Source organism: Hesperophylax consimilis, chromosome 20 (genome assembly GCF_061612785.1).
Source record: "Hesperophylax consimilis isolate HC1 chromosome 20, BYU_Hcon_1.0, whole genome shotgun sequence".
In the NCBI taxonomy this organism is placed as follows: domain Eukaryota; kingdom Metazoa; phylum Arthropoda; class Insecta; order Trichoptera; family Limnephilidae; genus Hesperophylax; species Hesperophylax consimilis.
Genome location: NC_142855.1, coordinates 9,687,708 through 9,713,246, shown reverse-complemented (window position 1 = coordinate 9,713,246; position 25,539 = coordinate 9,687,708). Strand labels below are relative to the sequence as shown.

Sequence of the window (25,539 nt, the reverse complement as noted above, 5' to 3'; positions counted from 1 at the left end):
AAAACTGAGGCGCCGTGTGCATTTTCAAATAAATATGGACCAATGATCCTTTCAGACGATACACCGCACCAAACAGTACACTTAGGTGGGTGTAATTGTTGCTGATGAACTGTTCTTGGATTCTCCGTAGTCCATATCCTGCAATAGTCCTTGTTTACGAAACCATTCAATTTGAAATGGGCTTCATCGCTCATTATCAAATTGTTAATGAAATCGCGATTTTCTTCTGCTTTTTGTCGGAATGAAATGGCATAATTAAGCCGTTGTTAGTAGTCTATCGGCTTCAATTCTTGCACAAGCTGAACCTTATACAGGAACTTGTGCAATGTGGCCAAAATCCTCTGAACGGACTTCCGCGATAGCCCCAGTTGTGTCGAACGTCTTCTTGTTGATGTTTCTGGACTGTCCTGCACACTATCCACAATATGTTGGATATTTTCTTCTGTGTGGACCGTACGTGGTCTTCCGGTACATGGAAGGTGTCTTCCTGTACCATGTTGTCGAAAATTTGCAACCAGGCTGTTTATTGTTGGTGCTGAAGGTCCAGTACGCACATTAATACCCATATCATATTAATAAAAATATATTAACACGCAAAAACGAGATTCGTGACCTTGGGGTAATCTTCGAAGCAAATCTCTCTTTCAAATCCCACGTATATGATATTGTCTCCCGCGCCAACAAAATGCTTGGATTTGTTCTTCGTAATGCGAGATCATTTACTAATGGAATTGCAATACGGAGAACATATGAAGCACTTGTCCGCAGCATCCTGGAATACAGCTCCATTATTTGGGCCCCTTCTGAACAAAACCATATCTTAGAAATAGAAAAAGTACAAAAAAGGTTTATGCGTTACCTGTATATGAGGGAATATACATACTATCCATTCCTGTATCCATCCTTGTTCTTAACAGGAATGCTCGATTTCAATACATTAGAAGCCCGCAGAAAAATATTTTTAGGCAAACACTTTTTGAAGTTAATCTCTGGTACAATACACAATCCGCCTATGTTGAAAGAGGTTAACTTTTATGTCCCTAACAATTATACTCGAGGGAGATCCCATGCACTCTTATATGCTCCGAAAGCGAGGACTTCTGCCTATCAGAACGCGCCAATAAACAGAGCGACTCAACTGCTTAACGATTCTGCATTAGCCATCGACATTTTCAATGTCACCTACAGACAATTCAGTAACTATCTTTTAACACATGTCACAAAATAGTAAAACTGCCTCTGTAAACTTTTTAATTTGTAATCTTCTCCATGATATATTGGTGTATGTATAACCGTTTTATGGAGAACATGAAAAAAAAATTAAAAAAACGATGATAAACACGCTGCATCAAAACAATTGACCGTTGATTTTCAAAATAAAATTCAAAAATTGTTGATTGCTGTTCTCTTGTGTAGTGTTTCATTTCAAATTCCCCAAGTTTTCTTCACAAAATTCTGAAAAAAAAAATGTATATATATAAATAAATTTAAAACATTCAAACCATAACGGTAGTTTTGCGCCACCCTGTATAAAATATTAAATTTTATAATTCTCCTCTATAAAAGACTTGAAGAGAAAAAAAGATGACACAGGTCCTGAAGGAAATAATTTTTCTACATCACATTTCTACATTACATTTGGAGTGGATTTTGTTGTACCTATTTATTTTCGTGTAAATGGATACCGAAGTATGAATTATTTACTTTTTTGGAATAACTTAATGAGTATAACCTCAAATTGTAATATTTAATTATTGAAGACAATATTAGTGATTCATAAACGAAAATCTGAAACAGAAGAATCAGAAAAAGGTACGGTCACATCTAGGACTCGAACTTAGGACCCTTGCCTTGCCGGGGCACTGCTCTACCAACTGAGCTAATGGGACCCTATCTCTTTCAAAAATGTGCGGTGAGAAAAATGAAGACAATGTTGGTAGTTCTTATTCGAAGTATGATACAGTTGAATATGACCGAAGGAGATAGGGTCACATTAGTTCAGTTGGTAGAGCAGATGTGACCGTATCTTTTTCTGTTTTGCTAATATTGTCTTCAATATTTGAATTATTTACATCAAAAACCTGAAAAAATCAGTCAGCTGTTCTAAAATGCGTCGAAGCATAGAACCAGCCCCATAAGACATAGACTCCCGAGTTTCCCGCGTGTACCACTTTTTTCCGAACACCCTGTAAATGAACACATGTTAACGCTGGTGTATCACCTTGGATGGTTGTGTTGTTGCATATGTTTTTGAACTTGTTGACACTATTATTAAACTGTTTTTATTTGTTTTGCAGGCGACTCCAACCAGATCGCGCCCCTCCAGTCTGCGCAGTGTCCGCGTCAAGCCGGACCGGCGCCAGGCGCAAGGTTCCCCCCCCTCGCTGTCTTCCTCCAGCACGCCCACCCCCGTGCCTCCACCACACAACCCCCCGTCAGACGATGACCTGATCGAGGTCCCCTACAAGCCCAAGTCCCCCGAAATCATCGATCTAGATCTCTATGAGTCACCGGAAAGTCCGCAGACTGCGTCCAAACGCAAAAAACTGGATATTTTGAAACGCGGAGGACTTGAAGTAACAGCCGTGCGCGGTTGGCCTGGCCTCGACCCGGCGTTCCAACAGCAGATCTTGAATCAAGCGCACTTCTTGCAAGTCTACGGAACGTTTGCGACAAATGCCGAAAGTTACGCTCCCCCTCCCGTAACTCAGGCCAAGTCTATATACGGCACGTCCAGTCCGGAAAAGACGGTCTATGGTAACCCTAAAGATCCGTTCATGCCTCCCCCCCATGTGCTGCAAGGTACCGCACCCCGTAAAGTTCCGTGTGCTCAAAGAACCGCTACGGCTGCGGACGTATTAGATCTAACTGTTAAACCCGCCGTGGAGATAGTCCGCGTTCCCGGTGCCCCGGAGCAGCCGCAGAATCTTTCTGCTCGCCGTACTTCCACGCCTGAACTTCGCCAGGTGAACTCTGCGCTCGAGATAACGCTCGTCAACAAGAACCACAGTAGACACAATAACATCAGCAGTAACAGTAACAACAGTAATAACATCAATCGGACGCCCCAAAAGCGCTCGTCAACTGGAAAATTCATGTCAAACAAAGGCGGTATGTACGCGAATCACAACAATCATCATAATTCGACGATTCCGCCGCTAGTCCCGCGCAGTGTTCCGAACAAGTCGTCCAATTCGGGACTCATAATCCCTAATTATCAAGTGTCTAGTTCGTCAAGCGTGTCGCCGGTGAGTTCGGGTGGTGGGAGCAACATGGCGTCCCTCCTGCAAGGGGCGGGGGGCAGCGTGGCCCCCGGGGGTCGAGCGCCGCTTCTAGACCCCTCGCTGTACATGAGCGCCCTATACGGCAGCCTGGGACACCTGGCCCCCCCCATATCGGACCACCAGCTGGCACTCTACTCGCAGTTTGTCAAACTCGGCGGATATCAAGTACCCACTTCCAAGAACTAATTACGGCAGATACCAAGTGTCTAAGTCTAATGGGATCCGGAGATAGTCAATGTCAATTGTCAAATCGACCTGTTAACACTTTTTCTCCAGATGTTTTGTGAATATCTGCAGAAATGCAACCTAAAATGTGCTAAAAAAATGATAATCTCTTGATTTTTCTTTCCATAACTCTGGATATTCGCGATGAAACTGAATTCGAAAGAGATCGATAGATACAGCAATTGAACGAACGATTCTCAATCGCACAACAAAATGATCATTCTGCTGCAACTATCAAAACATAGTCTGGGAAGTCTCGATTGTAAATTGCTACAGTTGCTTCTGTAAACAATGACGTAAATTGGCAACTATCGACAATTGATATTGATCATCTCCGGTCTACTTAAAATCGTTGTTAAATTCGGCAGATATGTAATGTGACTTTGTTCAAGAACTAATGATCCCCGAGAGACGGGACGTTGTGTGAAGCTAATTAAGCCTGATTTGTGTTATGTAATATATGTGTGTAAACAATGATTTGTGTTTTATTTCTCCTTAATCAATCGATCAATCAATACTGTTCAATCGTCAGCGCAAACAATCATTACAGTTCATTCATTGTCCATGTGTAGGAGATGAGTCATGTTCGTGTGCTGAATGTCGCCTGTCATACGTCAAACTGCATGAACTATCGAAGCTAATGAAAGTTATGCATTCAGCGTGTAGGTAGAAATAAAGGCGGGGCCTGTGTATAGACGCAAGCAGTAGCGGTATGGGGGAACGATACACGTGACACTTGCGGCGCAATACTAGCAACAGTTCATGGCACATCTCTTTTTCTGTGGAGAGTAAGTAATAACTAAGTCTTATCTGTGGAACATTTATTTGGGAACTGACAGGTGAGTGAGTGATGCAAAATCACAGTAGGCATTTTCAACGATAACTGACAGCTTTCTGATTGACAGCAAGATCGTCCTTTTGGTAAGCACAGTTACTGGCAACGGTTTGCAATCGACAGCTGACAATAGTTACATCGACAGCTAGATTTTCCTTCTGACTATCAGCTACAATAGTTTACAACAGACAGATGATAACAATGTCAGCATCAGAAACATTGTCTTTTTGATAGGCACTGTTACTGACAACAGTTTTCAACCGAAGGCTGATACATAATAGTTCGATTGACATCTATATTGTCTTTATTTTGAACAGTTAAATTGTCCTTCTGACTGTCACTGACAACAGTAAGCAACCGACAGCTGACAACAGTTTGATCGTCAGCTAGATTGTTAGTTCACATATGCGTTGGGTGCTCGAAACATCTTCCAAGCAACTATTGTCCATCTCATTTAATTTCTTCTGTTAAAAAATTCCCACTATTCTTCTAACTTTACTCTCTTAGGTTTCAGCTCTATTTCGATTCCCTTAACTTCTAAATCTAACTTCTAATTCTAACTTTTTAGCTTCCATGTCGATTTTATTTGCTTCCAAGTCGATCTTCTTACCTTCAAGTCAATTTTATTTGCTTCCAAGTCGATCTTCTTACCATCCAAGTCGATTTTCTTAGCTTCTAAGTCGATTTTCTTTGCTACCAAGTCGATCTTCTTACCATGTAAGTCAATTTTCTTAGCTTCCAAGTAGATCATCTTATCATCCAAGTCAATCTTTTTAGCTTCCAAGTCGATTTTCTTTGCTTCCAAGTCGATCTTCTTACCTTCAAGTCGATTTTCTTTGCTTCCAAGGCGATCTTCTTACCTTCAAGTCGATTTTCTTTGCTTCCAAGGCGATCTTCTTACCTTCGAAGTTGAATTTCTTAGCTTCCAAATCGATCTTCTTACCTTCGAAGTTGATTTTCTTAGATTCCAAGTCGATCTTCTTACCTTCGAAATCGATCTTCTTACCTTCGAAGTCGATTTTCTTTGCTTCCAAGTCGATCTTCTTACCTTCCAAGTCGATCTTCTTACCTTCGAAGTTGATTTTCTTAGCTTCCAAGTCGATTTCTTTTTGCTTCCAAGTCGATTTTCTTTGCTTTTTGGTCAATTTTCTTAACTTTGTGTTCTAATTTTTTCTCCTCAAGTGGCAGAATACGGTTTTCTATGGAGAGGGTTTTTTTTACCTGAAAGCAAATGATTTATTTAAATATTTTTAAAAACTCATACTACATACCATCATTATAGTAGGAAAATATTGCTTGTGTAATGATGGAGAACTTCGCTAGTAGGGGAATATATAGAAAAAAAGACAGCAGAGTATTCAAGTCATTGGAATGTTGGTAAAGAGTAAAAAAAAAATAAGGTAACAGTTTGCAGCGCAGTCCATTGTCAGACGTTTATGCGCGAGGCGTTCTCTCACATGTTCATTATTACTAAATTATAAAACATTTGTAAAAGTGTCTCAACTAAATACTGTAACAAAATATTCGATTTTAAGCCAAAGATATGGGATTCTCAACTGCGTGTATTACGCAGCGAGCTAATTGCACACCATTGTAAAAAGGACTACATTTATAAGCAGATTTTATTTTGGATAGTGGTTCTACAATGCGAGTTGCCTGTAGACTGTCAGATTCATTTATGGACATATCGCTGGAAGGTACACACCACTTCCCTCCATCCTTATGGGCAGGTCTATCTTTTCGTGATGCTGACTGAATTTATTTGATTAAAAAAAAAAACCTTCCTACAGAAGCAATAAAACTATTTATCAACTCTTAAATAGTCTCGTTTACTGCAATGGAATTTATGCCAGCCTTCCAAAATATCAAATTGAGAAACTTCAATCAGTGTTTAATGCAGCAGCACGGCTCATAACTGGCGTTACTAAATATTTGCATATTTCGGAACACCTTCGTAACCTTTACTGGCTCAAGTGCCCTGAAAGAATCCAGTACAAATTGTGCTGGATGGTGTTTAAATCCATCAATGAAATGGCCCCACCCTACATCTCTGTACTATGCGTCCCGGAAAACACTCTGCTCTTAAACAGTCAACTCTTAGATCAGCAACATCATCAGCTGTAGGCAGACTGATGGAACCTAAGCGCAAGTCAAATACTAAGTTTGGTGATCGCGCTTTCGGAGTATCTGGGCCGAAGGCTTCGAGTAAACTCCCTCCGGAACTAAGATCCATAACAAGTCCAACAGAATTCAGGTCTAAACTAAAAACTTACCTCTTTAAGCTGTCATACCCTTAAATTAAATATACCATTCCTGAGAGAAAGTCCAACTATATCCAATTTAACAATTATGTCCTAAATTCTATATCTAAATTTTGCTAATAAACAATTAGTTAATGTTAATCTCAAGTGACCTACCAGGTAAATATGGTACTGTATATTATCTCCATATATAGTTAGTAATAACATAGATCACTGTAGAAATGTATTATATATTTGTACAGCGCCCTTGAGGTGATTTTGCACAAAAACAGAGCCATACAAATCATCAAAATATTATTATTATTACCTGACAGGTCACTTGAGATAACACTGTTTATTCTCTTTGCTCCGCACGGTTTGTGTGTGTCGAGGAACTCCCCGCAGACTGGATGAGACGTCTCTACTTTCACACTTTACCGATATCTTCCTTCTCTCCCTCAAAACTGTCTTCCTCCCTCCTTCCAATGAGAAGGTCCATAACCCAGAATTTATAAACCGCCGGTTTCTGCACAGTGTTAAGGGTATTTCTTGACGAACCTCGTGCTGGCACTGTTGGTGGACTCTTTCGCTGCAGCAGCTGGTCCAGTTTCTTCACCACCTAGGATTCTTGCTGCAGAGTATCCATCTTCTATCTTCGTGTCACCTGTTGCTGTACTTCATTTTACTTAACTTAACTTCACTTTATTTTTGTAATACCTGCATAAACTGTAAAGCGCCCCTGAGGTGATATCTCACAAAAGCGGCACTATACAAATTGTCCAATAAATTAATAAATAAATTGGAGCTCGGAGACCAGAAGTGGTTGCCAAATTCAACAGTGGGGCGAACTTGCGATTTGAACAGTTGGGTCTGTCAAAGAGTCATACCTCCCACTGCTGTGTAAGGCGATAGGTCCAAGAGGTCTGCTGGAGAGGTCAAAGGTTCTCCATCAAGCCACGTCTTCCGATCCGGCAATCCGATATACACAAATCCATATACAATCATGTCGTGCAGTTTTCATGTCAGTCCTATTGTATTGTGGGAAAAACATTGCTATCCGATATTTTTATATTTAACCTTCCAGCGGGCGCGTTGAAAAATTTCCCTTGAGCGGGCGCTTGTCGTAAATTTTACGTCATCGAGTTTTCTCCATGTAAGTGGTGTTTTCTTTATACAAATGTTAGGGAATTTCTTTAAGGATATGAAAAATGATAATAGGCACTACTTAATTAAAAATTATATGACTTGTTAATATTTCAAAACAAAATATTTTATCGACCTATTTAGTCAGAATCAATATTCTCATCCTTACAATTGTTACAAACCACCTCAACTGAAGAATGGTTCTTGCATGTAAAGGACTGGCAACGGCAACACTTCATTGATGCTGAGGATCTTTTCTTATCCAGTGCACATAACCGACAAACACCGCCTTTTGGAAAGCTGCTGTTTTCTTCTTCTGTTATCGGTTCAACTGCCTGACCGTAATTCACTTTGAGAAAAGCATTTATATCTTGCGGTAAATGTTTGACATTTGATTTGACTCTAGCATAGCTCGAAGCTCGATGCTTACCACTAAGTGGTAAGAGTGGGAGAAGCGATAAGGCGCGTCTGTCATAAATTTTACGACAGCGCGCCCGCTGGAAGGTTAACTATGTAAAAAGCCTGTTATGCAGTAATCTCATTAATATAAGCATTACTGAGATTTTTAATGAGTACAGATTTAAATTTCAATAGAGGCATATTAAAAACATCAGCTATTATTGCATAAGAGTCACCATTGATTGTTTTTATTATTTATTGAGTTAGTTTATACAACATCTGAATCATCATCATCATCACTTTTGGCTCTACAACCCCTGGTGGGTCTTGCTTGGCCTCCTCAAGAGTCTTCCTCCACTCATCTCGGTCCCGCGCCAGCTCTCTCCAGTTTCGAAGCTCCAAGGCAGACAAATCTTTGAGGACGTTGTCGCTCCATCTTAACCTTGGCCTTCCCAGGCTCCTTCTCCCTATCGGTCTTGAGCTCAGCAGGGACTTTGGTTCTTGATGCTCGGTCATTCTCTCCACATGACCTAGCCACCGAAGTCTTCCCACTTTTATGAACTTTGTGACGTTTAGCTCCTTAAACAGAGTATAGAGCTCATTGTTATAACGTCTGCGCCAAAATCCATTTTCTAGAACCGGTCCGAAGATGCGCCTCAAAATTTTCCTTTCAAAAACGTCCAGTGCTCGCTCATTCTTCTTAGTTAGAACCCACGTCTCAGCTGCGTACGTAAGCACTGGTCTAATTAGTGTTTTGTACACTAATACCTTGGTGGTTCTGGAAAGCAGTTTGGATTGTACATCGGAACGGAATGAGGATAACAGACAACATCTGAATATAAACAAGATAATATTTCATTTTGTAACTTTAAATATTTTAACAATAAACATAACATTTCTTTTTAAATACATTCATTCTTCAGACTTTCAGGCATTTCATCATATATCTTTAGTCTTTTGTACATTAGGCAGTTCTGTGATTTATTCATATGTGGCAATCTAATTCTATTTACATTTCTGGTTTCTGTGGTGTGTATTTACTACACATTGCTTCTAATAACTTTAATATGTAACTCTATAAATTTAATAAATTCTGGATTCAGATTTTAGGTATTCCTCCGTTATACATTTATGCACTGAATTAAAAAATAATATTTTACATAGTTTTCAAATTCAATTAAAAATTAGAGATTTTTGTTAAAAATCGAGAGCAAATACACCAATACAATCAACCGTGTGACACTGTTACGCAAAGAGTGTGCGAGGAAATGACACGCTATTGATGTCCCACTTTAGTTCGTTATGCGAGAACATGAGAAATCCACACGTCCGCAGTTGTATTTTGATTTAGACCATCGATACCTACGACCGCACAGCTGTGTGTGTGCTAGCCGCCAGCCAGTCGGTTGCGGACCGTCGTTAGATGTGGACCCCTCGCACGTGTTTTTAGCATCTGCCGATGGTTTCGTGTTTTCAGCAATTAAATTACACTTATTATCACTTTTTTATATAAAATATAATAAACATAAGCGATTTGCTATGAATATTCATATTTTTCCGATATTAAATCGCTTATTTTGAGATGTATATTGATTACACAGCACCGGAACGCGTGGATTTTTTTAGCACAGTAAGGGAAAGTTTAAAAACAATTTCATCCTTAAAATATTTTGGCATTTGGTTGTTCATGACTTTATACACAAAAAATGAACACATTAAATAACAGTCTCTTTTTTATTGGAATCCAATTTAGCTTCTCTCTCATTTGATTAATGCTTGCGTATTTGCCTTTTCCCAGTATACATCTCATAGCTCTATTCTGTATAACATCTAGTTGTTCAAATTTCCTTCATTGGCCAAATATAACATAGTAGAGAAATAATCTATATGTGGAACAACTATAGTTTTATAAATGAGCTCTGTAATGTTTCCATTTAGTTTATTTCTTAATGCCAAATCACTCTTTTGATTAATCTTTATAACGAATTGGCGTACATTATGATTACCAAAAATATGCTTTAGATAAATTGAAGGTTTTCCTATCGTTTCGCTTGAGTAGAATACAAATAAAATAATAAATTAATCAATAAAAAATATAAATGTAAAGTACTAAAAAATATAATTTTTCAATAGAAATGTATGAACGCGTAAAGGAAAAAAACTTTAAAAAATACCGTATTATAGCTAAGATTATCTGTGACAGTTTCACTTGATTAACTTTTTTGCTTTCTTATAAAACTATTTACAATATAAATAAAAAACCAGTTTTGTGCTTGAAATCGAACGTTTCCTCAAGCGATTTTAATGCCTATTACCTACAATATAAGGTATACCAAGAATATACACATTTTTGGCTTGTAGCTTCCTCTTATTCTTCTAAGAAAATGATGATTGATGTGTAATCTATTTATAACCAAATTGTAGCCTGAAACTGTTGTATAATTCTTACAATAATACACAATAGGGAACCTTGATCTAATGGTAGGAACATGAAAGTGAACCAACATTAATATACCTTGTTTTTAAGATCGAGTGTGCAAATTTTCATCAATCTAGGAATAAAACTGTAGATTTGTATAAAAAAATAAAGCTACGCCGCCAAAGACAATCTTATTTATACAAATATACATAGTATTAGCTTCATGTGAAGCCATGTGCTATCTCTAACCCAAATAAGTAAGGATAATATATGACGCAAATGCGAATGTAGCAGAAGTCGGGGAAACCCCACGAAGACATGGCACTATCAAGTGAATCAGATACTTTAGTCGGGCCATGTCAAGAGTCAGAATAATAGAAGAGTATGTATGAGACGATGTATGAATGTGATCATTCACATTCATACATCGTCACGGCAAGGAGTGTGTGGTGTGACCGAGTTGTTTGGCGGTCCGTCCTCTCTGCCTACCCCTGCGGAAAAACGGTGTGATGGTTAGTTAGTTAGTTAGAAAATATCTCCTTAAATGTAAATTCCCGAAAATTATCTATCACTAGTCCCATCTGGAGCCAGTGGGACTATACTAGGAGGATGTTATGTTTGATTGTTAACGGACCGATTGCCATCTCTAAAGCACTGACGCAAAGGAGTCTGTTCTGCAGGTATGTCAAGGTAGCCTGCTCTGAGGAACTAGCAACATTTGGGGGTTAGGATCACAGGGGCCTATCTACTGAAATATAGTTTTGAGATGAACGCAAATAAAGATTGGAATTCTCGTATGCCCAACTGTATGTACGAGATATAGCTTTGTGTCACTTATAAATATGATTATGGTGTAGTTATCGTTCGTGTTCTTAAATATTAATAAATTACGACTCAATTTGGTTGTAGCGGTTTAATATATTGCATCAAAAAAATAAACGTAGAAAACACAAGCAGAACGTTTTACAAAAGGAAAGATCGAGATATAATTTCAAGCGCGTAACGTAGGCAATTGACTCGGTCTCGCTGTGAAGGTTGCTGATACTGCACTGTCGAGTATATATATATGAGACGATGTATGAATGTTAATGAGGCAAGGGGTGTGTGCCAAGACCGAGTTGTTTGGCAGTCCGTCCTCCCTGCCTACCCCTGCGGCATAACGGCGTGATGGTTAGTTAGTTAGTTGTAAGTAGATGTAAGATTAACATTCTCAAGGGGAGAAGAACTGTCCATCTCTATCCTGGTCCGTTCTGATGATGCTAAGAACCCTCTCCTCCAACAGGGAGAGGGGGGGGTATTGTTGAGTTTTGCGAGCACAAACATGCTCAGGCTGATTTTTTAATTATTAAAAAAAAGAAGACAAAAACACATTGTCTGGTAAGACGTTACAATTTAAAAAAACATAGTTTTGCAAAAAAACAAGTACGTTATTACGAAAAGAGGTTTTAATTTGGCATTAATGGCATTGCAAAATTATACAAAAGTTTTTAAAACATGAAATAATGTTAAAGTGATAAATTTTTTTTATTTTATTTGTATAAAAATTACATACAATGTTATTTATACCCGCTAAGCTACTGCAAGTAGCTTGTCAGCAGAAGATTAGTTGCACATATAATAATAGTACAATACATAAATGAAATAATCATCAACGCTTTAGCGTAGTAATTCATACATATCTACAAAAACCAAAAAAAAAAAAAATTGTATTATACTGAAATTATAGAAACAGTGTTATGGAAAAAAACAGTGTAACACAGTCTTAATACATGAGGTTACTTCTTAGTAGCCATGATTTTAATCTTTAATAGAATTTAATAATGGAGCAACTTTCTTTCAATTCATATGGCAATTTGTTAAAAATTAAAGGTATTATGTATTCAAGAGTTCTTTGACCATATTTGTTTTGGAACACAGGTACTTTCATTCCTTTATTTTGTATGAAATGTGTATTCTGTACATGATCCACCATTGTTTTATAATTTGAACAATATTAGTAAAACATGTAACAGTAACATAATATATTACAAATTCCTGTAATATTCAAAAATCTGTAAATGAAAAAATAAGAAAATGCACAGATTTAGAAAATGAGATAAAAAGAATTTGGCATTCTCAGACTATAAAAATATTACCATTTGTTATTTCGGCTACTGGCATTATACCTAGCTCTCTCATTCTAAATTTAGGCGTATTAGATCTATCAAAAAATTTATATATAAAAATGCAAAAATCAATCATTTTGAATACATGTAGGATAAACAAAGATTTTTTAAATATTTATATTGAGGGATCAGTAGGATTTATAGGCCCTGTTAGAAGTTCTACCGAGCCGAACCCTCTGATATGAAAATATCTGGAGTCGGTGAATTATTTTCTCATTTGATCTCTGGTTAGTTGACGTGTTGTTCTTGTATTGTTTTGTATTTATATGCTTATATAATGCACTTACATAATGTAGATTGACTAGATCAGAGGTTCCCAAACTTTTTTGCCCCGTAGACCACTTGCCAAATTCTTTTTTTTCCGTAGACCCCCTGCCTGCCGAATATTGAATTTTCCTAAAACTATTAACGTCCCATGTGATAATCATTTATTTTTTTAGTAAAAAGATTGCCTTCCCTAGCCTGCCCTACAACCGGGTGGCGGTATAGTTGCTCTGTCTTTACATTGTGCAGGCAGGGGCACCCTTGTGAAGAATACCTCAAAATGTAATAACACCAAATGAAAAAGAAGCAGGATAAGCAACGGGAATTTTTATCTGTAGCTAGCCCTACAGAACTGCCCCTTAAGTTCTTTGTCAGTGCTTATTCCGGTAATTTCTTCTTGTCACATGTTTTCCGATTCTTCGACGTTCCATTTCGATAGTCAAAATGTCCTCAAACTTAGTTTTGATGTCTGTGTAAAGTACATTTAAATGTAGAGCGTCATTATCACCCTGGACGTTTTTCAAAAACAAGTTGGGGAACTAGGAAAATTCGCGGTTTCAAATGTGCAATGTTTTGCTTGAATATATTAATTCTGACGAGAAAAGGAACGTAGACTCTATTTATATACCTCAAACAACTTTACGAAATATAAAAATGCAAATATCAAAGAAGTAATTTCTCATTTTATTATATTTGTGTTATTTACGGAACTCCTAAATGTTGACTTGAGGTAAATGGGGGTCCGCTCGTATGTACCCCCATTTGAATCTCGTGGACCCCCAAATTTTTTTCTCGCTGACATAGACCCCCAGCAAGCCGATATCGACCCCTGGGGGTCCATATAGACCACTTTGGGAACCTCTGGACTAGATGATCATGTGTGGAAGGGTTTAGTTTTTCATATGGGAAAGATTTAATCCGGACATAAAATCGGATGATTAGAAACTAGAACAATACTACATTTGATACAAATCACTAAAATTACATTTTCTACGCTACTATAATTTGTAGGATTCAATAAAGAGCTGGTATATATTACGCTGAATTCTATCGAGAGTCAATATATACTTCAATACCCAAACTTATTGGCCAGATCATGCATTGTATTGGTAAGTGTGTCCGATGGTTGGTTGTGTATGTATTACAGAAGAATGTACACGTAGAATGACAGACAAAATGAGTTAAAACAGGTTTTCGCTACGAGCTTTCACAAGATAAATTTATTTCTTGTTGTGGGAAAGCTACTGATGAATAAGTAGGTACTGTTGACTAGTTGGTGTTATTATTATCTATGGCCTTATGGTTCAGTCTATGGTTCATTGTAAAATCTATGGTAAAATTCATCTGACGTCTCCCACCCGCTGTCACTAAAAAATAATATTCTTCATTCACGCTTACGTGAGTAGATTATTAATGTTTTATAAGATTTCTGCCTAACAGCCATACTGTTATTCATAACTGTTGCTTATTGAAAGCTTTTAATCCTATTTAGCCACGTTATGTTATGTTATATTTAGCGAGGTTATGTTCATGTTATTTTTTAAGGTATGTCACAACAAACCGAGTTCTAAATACCATTTTTGGTTATTATTTCCATAACCGCCCACTTTTAGTCACAGATTATGGAAATTATCCTTTCAATCGTTTAAACAATTACTGTAAAAAACAACTATTTACATGCACAAACTAGGTTATTAGATTCTTAGTTTGGGTGAATTAAGTAAGTGATAAACTTCGTCGAATTCCGCTGCTCGTATAATCGAATACGCAAAAAAAAAATAACACTTGGTTTCAATTTAATTACTACAAGAAACAACTATTTAGCAGGAGATGGTAAAAGATCTATTTTTTCTCAATCAAAGTTTGGAGGTTAGGAAATACGCATAAATTATTAAAATAACCCAAACTAACACCCTAAAACCTATTTCGTGCTTGTTTACTTATACCCCAGACTTAAATAGTTGTCTCCATTTGATATTAAAGTTGAAATACAGTGTTGTTTTTTTAAAGAGCAATTTGCATTGAGCGGAATTTGACAAGTTTATCTCAATTTTAGTCAATCATTGTTCAAAATTTAACGATCCATTTGGCACTTGCAAATGTTTCGTTTCAATCAAAATTTGCATAAATTACTTAATTAACCCAAACTAAGAACCTAAAAACATATTTTGTGCATGTAAATAGTTGTTTCTTGTATTAATTGTTGAAACAAATTGTATTTTCCATAATCTGTGCCTAAAAGTGCGGCGATTAGGGAAATAATCACCAATTTTTTTAAGTAACCATCACGCCGTTTCCCCTTAGGGGTAGGCAGAGAGGACGGACCGCCAAACAACTCGGTCTTGGCACACACTCCTTGCCTCATTCACATTCATACATCGTCACATACATACTCTTCTATTATTCTGACTCTTGACTCGACTCAAGTATCTGATTCACTTGGTCGTGCCATGTCTTCCTCTGGCGTCCCCGACTTCTGTTACAATTCGCATTTGCGTCATATATTCTCATTCGCTCTACAAGCCCAAACCATCTAAGCTTCCCTTTCTTGATCTTACTCATTACGCTTACATCAGCCTTGCACTCTTTGCGGATCTCCACATTTCTCGCACGATCATACATGGTTTTACCACATATATGCCTCAGGGATCTCATTTCAACAGCATTCAGTCTATTTTCATCCTTTCTCTGCCAGTTCCATGCTTCACCATCAGGGTAGGTACCAGCACTCCATTGTGGACTGCTAGCTCCGCTTCTTTTGACAATTTTTTGTTATCGCCAACTGCGTTCAGTCCTCCATGAATGGAGTTACCTTCATTTACCCTTGTTTCAATATCTCTGTCAGCCTTCCCATCTCTCTAGAACATACTTCGTAAATACACAAACTCATCCACCTGCGACAAGTATTCCTCAACAACAACTATATTGCACACTGTTTTCGTACTCTCTCTTACAAACACCATTACTTTAGACTTACTTACAATCATCATTAACTCATTCTTCATGCATACTTGGTTCATCCTAGACACGAGAGACTGCAGATCATCCATACTATATTAGCAATCAGCACCGCATCATCAGCATACAACAGGCAACATACTTTCAGATTGTATTACAGAGTAATATATCAAAGCCCTTGTTTACAATGGAGTATTTTCCATCTGTCCCAATGTAAATAGTTGTCTTTTATAGTCAAAGTGTTATTTCAATATAATATTCCTATTGATAGTATTAAGCATGTCCAGCTATCCTAAAAGATGACCGAAGATGGTTTTGAAATTACTATTCACTTATTAATAGTAGATACACATCTGCAGCCCAAAAACATCTGATAACAACCCTTGACTCTGTGCAGAAATGGACCGACACACAGTGGTCCCAAATCCCAATATAGCTAGACAAAAATATTTTTTCATGGGATTTGATGCAAAAGGGTCTTAATGTAATAAAAAAAATACTTAAAAAAATATACATTTATTTTAGCCATTGTTACAAATTTTTTAAAACAAAATTAATTACTAATAAAATACCTATAATCTAATGGTTCGGTTAAGTCATAACGAAGTACTTATTTTAAGTTATTAGTTAAAAATATTTTTTTAACATAATATAAGAACATAACCGAATGACATTTTTTGTTTATGAATTACTGGCCGAGTCGCTATCGTCACTATTATTATTTATATTTATTATTTGCTAATGTTCCAACATTGGCTTTGTTAACAGACTTCTGTATTTTCTGGAATCGATAATAAAAACACCACTAGGTAAGACATCGCAATGTGTTTTTGATATTTTGGCAGCATCCCGTTTTTTATGTGACCTCAAGCTGATTTGAGTAGTATGAGAGAGTTCTTGTGGACTTCGAGAGTTCAGACGACATTTTCTTGTTTTGCTTTTTGACGAGCATAAACCAAATTCTTTTTCTGGTCTGCCGCGTAGTCCCTCATCACTCGTCACTACAGGAAGAATAAAAACTGTGTTAAGCCATTTTGCGTGTTTAATCTTCAATTTTAAAGTATTTCTTCCGACTTCAAACCATTTTCAAAATATGAATATAACCGAAGGGATTTTTTTCTTAAGTAAACTATCCTCGAGACTTTTAAAACTGTTTTTCTTCAATAAATATTTTATATGTTTATAAAAACACTGCCGTATTGCAGCACACTTCAACTTTGACGTGCCATTTACTTCTAGAATCTCCAAAATATCCAAACGATAGATTGTAGGTAGAGGCTCTGTAAAAGACAAAAGAGCAAGTTTAAGCAAACAAATTTTATAAGATATAATACATAAAGAATGGTTTTATATGAAAATAGTTTCGTTTGGTGGTACAAGTCGGTACACGATTTTGAAAGTTTAATCAAACTTTGGCAAATAATTGTAAATATTGATATTTTTTTCACGATTTTTAATTAATAATGAAAGTAATGTTGAATAGGCAAATTATAAAATAATTAAAACAATTTAAAAGAACATACAATAGACTTCAATTTCGATCTTTGTGGAATTTCTCTCCGATTTCAAATAACAACACTAACGATCGAACTGCGTGCACACCCGAAACCGACTGACCGCTGGGCGAACGATTGGCACATCCGAAGTGTCGTGTTTACAACGTTGCCACGTATCGCGCGTATTGTTTAAAAATTTTTATCGATGTGAACATAATACTATGGACATTTTTCAATGTTGTGAGAATATTTTTGTACATAAATAAAAACATCGTTGAAATCTTTTTGTCTAGCTAGTTTCCTCTAAGGGGACCATAGTGCGACAGCCTGATTGATAGATTCCTCACAGTCGTCAGGCGGTAATATTGTCCTTGTTCTACCGGTATTCCAATGGAAGAGGAACTAGTGTTATTGATCCCTTAGGCACCGGTGCGTAGTCAGGAAATAGGATAAAACTCGCGCCGAATGATTTGCCGGCCTCATCAACTATATAATCATCAATTATAAAAATAACTTATATCATTGATGTCGCTATTCCAAATTCCTGTAATATTCAAAAATCTGTTAATGAAAAAATAAGAAAATATACAGATTTAGGAAAAGAGATAAAAAGAATTTGCATTCTCAGACTATAAAAATATTACCATTTGTTATTTCTGCTACTGGCATTATACCTAGCTCTCTCATTCAAAATTTAGGCATATTAATTCTATCAAAAAATTTAAATATAAAAATGCAAAAATCAGTCATTTTAAATACATGTAGGATTACGAAAGATTTTTTAAATATTTATGTTGAGGGATCAGTAGGATTTATAGGCCCTGTTAGAAGTTCTACCGAGCCGAACCCTCTGATATGAAAATATCTGGAGTCGGTGAATTATTTTCCCATTTGATCTCTGGTGAGTTGACGTGTTGTTCTTGTATTGTTTTGTATTTATTTTGCTTATATAATGCACTTGCATAATGTTGATTGACTAGATGATCATTTGTGGAAAAGTGTGTGGAAGGGTTTAGTTTTTCCTATGGGGAAGATTTAACCCGGACATAAAGTTGGAAATAAAAAATAAAAAATAAAGATGATTTGTATAGCACACTTTTTGTGCAAAATCACCTCAAGGGCGCTGTACAAATATATAATACATTTCTTCAATAATCTATGTTATTACTTAACTGTATATGGAGATAATATACAGTACAATATTTTCCTGGTAGGTCACTTGAGATTAACACTTAATTAACATCAATTAATTGTTTATTAGCGAAACTTAGATACAGGATTCCCTCCTACAACAACATGGGTCTCTTCAAGACCTCTCCTTTCCTCAAAAAGATCCTCCACACAGAATCCCCAAAGATAGCGTAATAATAAACATATAATAATCACTTTCAATATTTTAGAATTAACTTTTTTTTCAAAAGTTACACCTCACAAAAGCGCCTCAGTCTGTACTGTGTAAAGGTCGAGGTCAACCATGTTGGACAGCGTTGTGAGGTGGGTTAAGGTATTGGCTGTTGGAAGGGATCTATTAATGTAAGCGTTGAAGAAGCCCGGATTATATGAAGGAGGAAAAACAGGTGCCGGTAACTTGTTCCATACACAAGCCGTCGAGTTTCACGAACGTGCACCGGGATCAATGCTGCTAGCCTCTTAGAGTAAAGAGTATTAAAATACCTGAAGAACATGTCAATCGGCTTAATAGGGAATTCTCTTCACACCAAAAAATCACTTATTATTAATTATTCACATGTAGAAACACTTCAGACACAAGAATACATAGTTTTTATAATTTTCAAAAATCATTTATTAAAGTTATAATGACTTTAAAAACAGGCGCGAACGAAATATTTCAATGCAGCTAAAAACGCCCGGTGATTGATCAAGCGTTCAAGGGCGAACGATGACGTCACTGTTGACCGGCCCGAGTAGATCCTGCAAACCGATGGCGGCGGCAGCGGCAAAGGTGTTATGTAGAACTTGTGACGTAGCGGTCAAAATGGCGCATGACCGTTTTCAGAGCCGAAATAGCACGCAATTTTTAAAACAACTACAAAAAATTGAAAATGCATTTAAAAAAAAAGAAAAAAAAGAGGCACATAATAAAATAATTATCTTTATTGAAATAAATTATTTACAAAATGCACGAGAATTCCCTATTGTTAAGATGAATTATCTAAATGCGGAAAAGATCGACGATTAATTTCATTAATTCATTTAAGATATATATCAAGTTAACCCATTGGGCGCATTTTGCACCCGTGTTATAAAATTAATTATAAAAACACCCTAATATAATAGAACTTCATTCTTCTTCTGGCGCTAGTAAAATTAAATTGTTAATGTTGATGTTAGTTGTAAGTTTCTACATATGTAAATATACAGGGTGTCCGGGGTGAAAGTGCAGTAACTTCGGAAGGTGATTCTACATGATGGTAGGAGCAAAAAAGATAAATAACTTTTACCGAAATTCCAACTTTTTTTTTTCATACAAAATGACATACCTAAATAGACATATGAATATTAGTAGACTTGCCCTAAGTGATTAAAAGCGTATTATTCCCCACTCCCCATACCGGTTCCATTGGAGCCGGCTGGGCTCGCGTATGGCTTCCCGTGAATCTTGAGAATGTGACGTCATCATTCTTGTTCGAACTAGCGTCGAGCTATGGTCGAGGCATTTTACGAAATAACACGGCAAAATGGTTGCTTGTGATATGAAAACTTGTAAAAATAGATGTGAAAAAGAGAAAAAACCCAATTGTCGTATTACATTCCATAAGTAAGCATTATTTTACTTTATTTTAAGCTTATTCACACCGTATTATATGGATCAGTTTTAGAAACATATACTATCACATCACAATGTAGCGATTCTCAAGTGTGCTCATTGTTGTTTACTGGGGTAAGTAAATTATGAAACATTTATAAAAGTGTCTTAATTAAATACTCTGAAACTAACTACGACTCTGAAAATAGAAGAAATTTACTTTGCCGAATTTGGACTTCGCAAATTAGTTCATAACGTGGCGAGTAATTTGCGCTCCCATGTAAAAATGTCTATTCATTTTTATTTATTTTTATTTTTATTGATACATTACTCTACAGTATTTTACATTTCAATTCAGCAACGTTGGCCTCACTGGGTTGTTCACCCGTGCTGAGGCCCCCATTTTAAAATATGCGAATTTATACATTTAAACAAAAAACAACATTAAAATAAAGATAAATTTACATCAAAAATAAAGATTAGAAATCAAAATCCAATTCTCACACCAAAATAAAAACATTAGAAGAGAATGGAAATCGGCATTTACAATGATCTATGTGCTTGTGCGTGCCGCTTGCCTTATACATTTTTTGTGTTGCGTGTATATGTTTTATTCTCTTATGTTATAGAATTTTGGAAATATTGTCTTTTTTGTTCTTTAATCCATTTTTTTATTTTGTGTTTGAATTTATTTTTATTTTCCTCAATTTTTGTTTCAAGTGGAAGACTGTTGAATGCTTTAATTGCGTGGTATTTATGGTGTCTTTGTCCAAAGGTAGTGTTTACCGTCGGAGTTTTTATGTTTTTTTTATACGCTTTTCTGACCGGTCTATTAGTGATATTTTGTGTTTGTTGGGGATTGTTTTTTTGGTCGAAAATGTAGTTTAGTAGAGTTTTAACATATAATTGGCGTATATTATATATTATATAATATATTATATATTATTATATATTACGTATATTCAAAAGCAGATTTTACTTTTAATAACTAAATGGTGATATTATAATGCGAGATGCCTATATACTGTCAGATTGATTTATTGACGAATCACAGTCAGCTTTACCCCCTTCGTTCTTCAACAGTTGATTTTACCCCTCACCTTTAATTTCTAGTCTATATATTCTTATGTCTGTGCATACCTACTATATAATCCTTAGTGGAGGTACACACTTGCCCGATAAATTCGATGTGTGCTTGTCGAGCGCGAGACTGGTGTTCGTTGTTTATTATTACATCAACCTTCTGTCCGGTACACCCCCAACGTGAAAAAGTGTTTTTCACCAAATAGTTTTCTCGGACAGTAAGGTATCTTCTTAAGGCGATGCACTACGTCGTGTAATATTTTAAATTGAGCCGCTATCAATAACAGCCCTTACGTAGATGGCGATAAGGTTTAAATTCCCGCTTAACACCATCCGCCTGTTTTGATTTATGCAAGAAAAAAACATGGCCAAAAAGTGCCTTTTATTTTATTTTGTGGATGTTCAGGCATAAATATAATATTTTTTTCCGATCATTTTATAAATAACATAATTTGCAACGCTATACAATAAAATCATAACCGAAAATGGGTTCGTAAGTAGGAGATTTTGAACATTAAAGCAGTTTTCATAGGCCTTATGCATTATTTTTTTCTGGGCTTATAAAAAGACTTATCTAAAAAATACTCGATTATTTCAAAGGCCAAGATGTATTCTACTCGCAGTATTTAATTAAGGCATCTGAAACATTTCTAGGCGACCAAATTTTCAAACCAAAAACAAATGATTTTACATTACTACGGGTTGTCCCTGTTTTCTACTAGGGGTTGAACATGATGGTTTTCACAGAAAGTGTATTGGTGTCTTCCAACTGTAGATATTCGTTGAAGTTTCCGTCGTTGAGAGGCATGTTGTAAGTATGTTGTCGTAAATGTGGATTAAAAATCTTATCTTTTTCACAGCATGAAACGATCATTGAAGTAATCAGCTTTCAGAAGAATTAATGAATGAATCTCTTGTTACGTAACGGGCGAACTTCAGGCCCTCTAACCCATTATCGAGTTATGTAACCCACATGTATAGTGAGTACATGTGAGGTATTTGTTTATGATATTTGTTTAAAGTAAACAAATCACAGCTGTTCTGTTAGCAGCTGTAAAGCGCGGGAAGGGGGGGGTAGCGGGTGTTATTAGTTCTAGGATCGGCCGGTCCATTTCAAATGATCCAAAAGCAATAATAATGCAGTACACACACGTCAGCGCAATTTTTCGTTTGTAGCTGAAAAGTACATCTAAAAGTGGAAATTTCAAAAAAAGTTATTTATCTTTACCATTATGTAGAATCACCTCCCAAAGTTACTGCACTTTCACCCCGGACACCCTGTATATGTCGTTAACCCTAAAGATAGATAACTAAACTGTTTTCATTGTTTCATTGTAACTACACTTTCGTCGAGTGGACTACGCAATAAAACACTAGAAATAAATCATTTAATTAAGATAGGAACTTGTTACATGGCACAAAAGTAAGGTTTATAATGAACAAATTAATATCAGTCTACACAGTGACCACACATGTCAACATTATGTGGACCACAAATAGCCTTTCTACATCTGGTGGAACGGTGTTTGGTCATCCTTGGATGGACACAGGTAGCTAATTTTAGGCACGTTTGACGTAGATGGAACCAGAGCTTCTATTGTAGAAGATTCGCCAACATTAACAATAAATATAAGAATATATGAATGTACGTACCTTAAAAATAAGAATTGTTGTTACAACTAAAGTTTCGTCCAGCAGATGACGAGATGGTCATAGGGCACCTCCTAGTATGTGTGTGGCCGCAATCGCGTCACGTGCTGCACTGTTTACTCAAATTAGCAAGGTAATGGCAAGGTCGGGGAGCGGGGGGAAGTAGGTGATTTCGAATTTCGCTGAGTAGCGCGTCGTCGAGCGATTAGTTATCTAGGGTTAAGACTGTAGTTATAGGACTTAGTCGTAAGTCTCTACATATTCAGGTCTAAACTAAAAACTTCCCTTTTTAATACATACCCTTCTTCTTCTTCTTTCGTATGGTGGGGGGTCAGAGGGGGACATCTAGGTCTGCGAGCCATTCTAGGGCCTCAGGCGTCGCCATGTGGACCTCAACAATTCCGCCGGGGAATTAATGGAGCGGACATTCGTTGACCACATGTATATGTGCCATACCCTTAAATTAAATATACCATTCCTGAGATAAAGTCCAGTTATATCCAATTATGTCCTAAATCCTGTATCTAAATTTCGCTAATAAACAATTAGTTAATGTTAATTAAGTGTTAATCTCAAGTGACCTACCAGGTAAGTATTGTACTGTATATTATCTCCACATATAGTTAGTAATAACATAGATAATTGTAGAACTGTATTATATATTTGTACAGCGCCCTTGAGGTGATTTTGCACAAAAACGGCGCTATACAAATCAACCAATTATTATATAAGTCTTAGATGTAAGTCAGTAGTTTTAGTATTAATTATTTAATAAATGTATTTGTACAGCGTCCTTGAGGTGATTTTTCACAAAAACAGCGCTATATAAATTAGCCAAATATTATTATTATTATTGCATCTGTGCATGCGAATCAAGTATTGTGGGGCTCCAGCCCAGAGGTGGCTCCTAAATTCAACTGCTGGGCGTACTTGAGATTTGTATAGGGTTACCACTTGGTAACTATTGAAGATTTTGCTAGCGCTATACAAGACGCCAAGTTACTTGGAAGCCAGATTTATCACAGTCCCGATAGAGCTGGTTTGGTGTATTTACTCTGAGCATTTTAACCGCATAAGGGCTAAATTATTGTTTTTATTCAACCTTTTTAATAATAATAATAATAATGTTTCTTTCAGCTGGACAGAGCGTTGTGTGCAATGCTCTGCCTGCCGTAAAAGTTTACATTTAAGTTAATACATAAAAAATCAATATAGAAATAAATTAAAAAAATAATAAATTGATGAACACATCAGGACTTTATGGTGGCTTGAGTGAAATTCTCCATCTCTGGTGTAGAGGCGCTCCCTGCCACTGGGCAACGTCCTGGACAAGAGTGTTGTCCGATCTCTGGTAGCGCTGACTCGTCCCGGCTATTCTGTGGCTATCAAAGCAGCGAACCCATGCACCCTTCCTTCGGTGAACATCTGTGAGGCGCTGCATCGCCAGGGGAGGCCAAATAGGGCTCTGTATGCGTGGTTGTACTGTACTCGGAGTGTGTTCATGACGCCTTGTGTGTATGTCGTCCATAGCTCGCTAGTGTAGAAGCTCATACAATATGTTTGGAAAAATTGCTTCTTCACCGGAGGACTGCATTTGTTGAATCTTCTGGCAAGCATGTTAGCTCGCACACTAAGTACTCTTCTTTGGCGTTCTGTCATTTTTATCATTTAGGTCATCGGTGATGACATGCCCCAAATATTTGATTTCGCTGCAGATTTTCAGGTTGGCCCCGCCGAGACGTATGGGTGGAATGACAGTGGGACCAGTATTTGCTCAGCAGGGATGACTTTTTAGCATTTTTCATCAGAAAACTATTGTGACCCCTGTTTTTAAATCTGGTGACGAAAAAAACACTTCTAACTATCGTCCCATAGCACTCACATCAAATATAGCAAAAATCTATGAAAAAATTGTTAAAAAACAACTCAACAACTACTTAAAAGATAAGAAGATAATGATCCCAAACCAGTTTGGATTTAGAGACAATCTCAGCACACAGGATGCGATTGCTAAATTGACATTAACAATAATGCAAAAATTAGATAATGGAGAAAAGTGTCTTGGAATCTTCATTGATCTCCGCAAAGCATTTGATAGCATATCACACTCAAAACTCACTGAGAAACTAAAACAAATTGGATTGGACGGAATAGTGCTATCATGGTTCCAAAGTTACCTAAAAGAGAGATTTCAATAGTCAAAATCAATAATACCCTTAGTGAACCCAAAACCTCATCTTTTGGCATACCGCAAGGAACTGTCATCGGTCCAATCCTTTTTTATTATATATGTAAATCGAATGTTCACTCTTTCCATTGTTGGAGATATCATATCTTACGCAGACGACACTGTAGTTATCACAAAAGGAAAATCATGGGAGGAAACAATGAGGATAGCCAATACATATCAATAATATAAACATACTCAAAACATGGTTTGACCAAAATTGTCTCTCACTAAATACCGAGAAAACATATTTCATCTCATTCTCTTTGCAGGAAAAAAATTTCGAAAACAATATTACCATTAAAATCCATAATCACAGTGTGAAAATAAAAAAAGAATGCTGCAATGTAAATTGTTTACCGATAACATGCAAAAATAGTATAA

General features: G+C 36.6%; 1 protein-coding gene across 1 annotated transcript in view; it reads left to right on the top strand.

Annotated features, from left to right (window-relative positions):
- The window catches only part of LOC149414042 (uncharacterized), a 121,881-nt gene extending 117,836 nt beyond the window's left edge, over nucleotides 1–4,045 (top strand). Inside the window, exon 12 of the mRNA XM_089643965.1 lies at nucleotides 2,298–4,045. Coding sequence (XP_089500091.1) covers nucleotides 2,298–3,470 — 1,173 coding nt within the window. The 3' untranslated portion in view covers nucleotides 3,471–4,045. The remainder of the gene's footprint in view (nucleotides 1–2,297) is intronic.
- The last annotated feature ends 21,494 nt before the right edge of the window (nucleotides 4,046–25,539 follow it).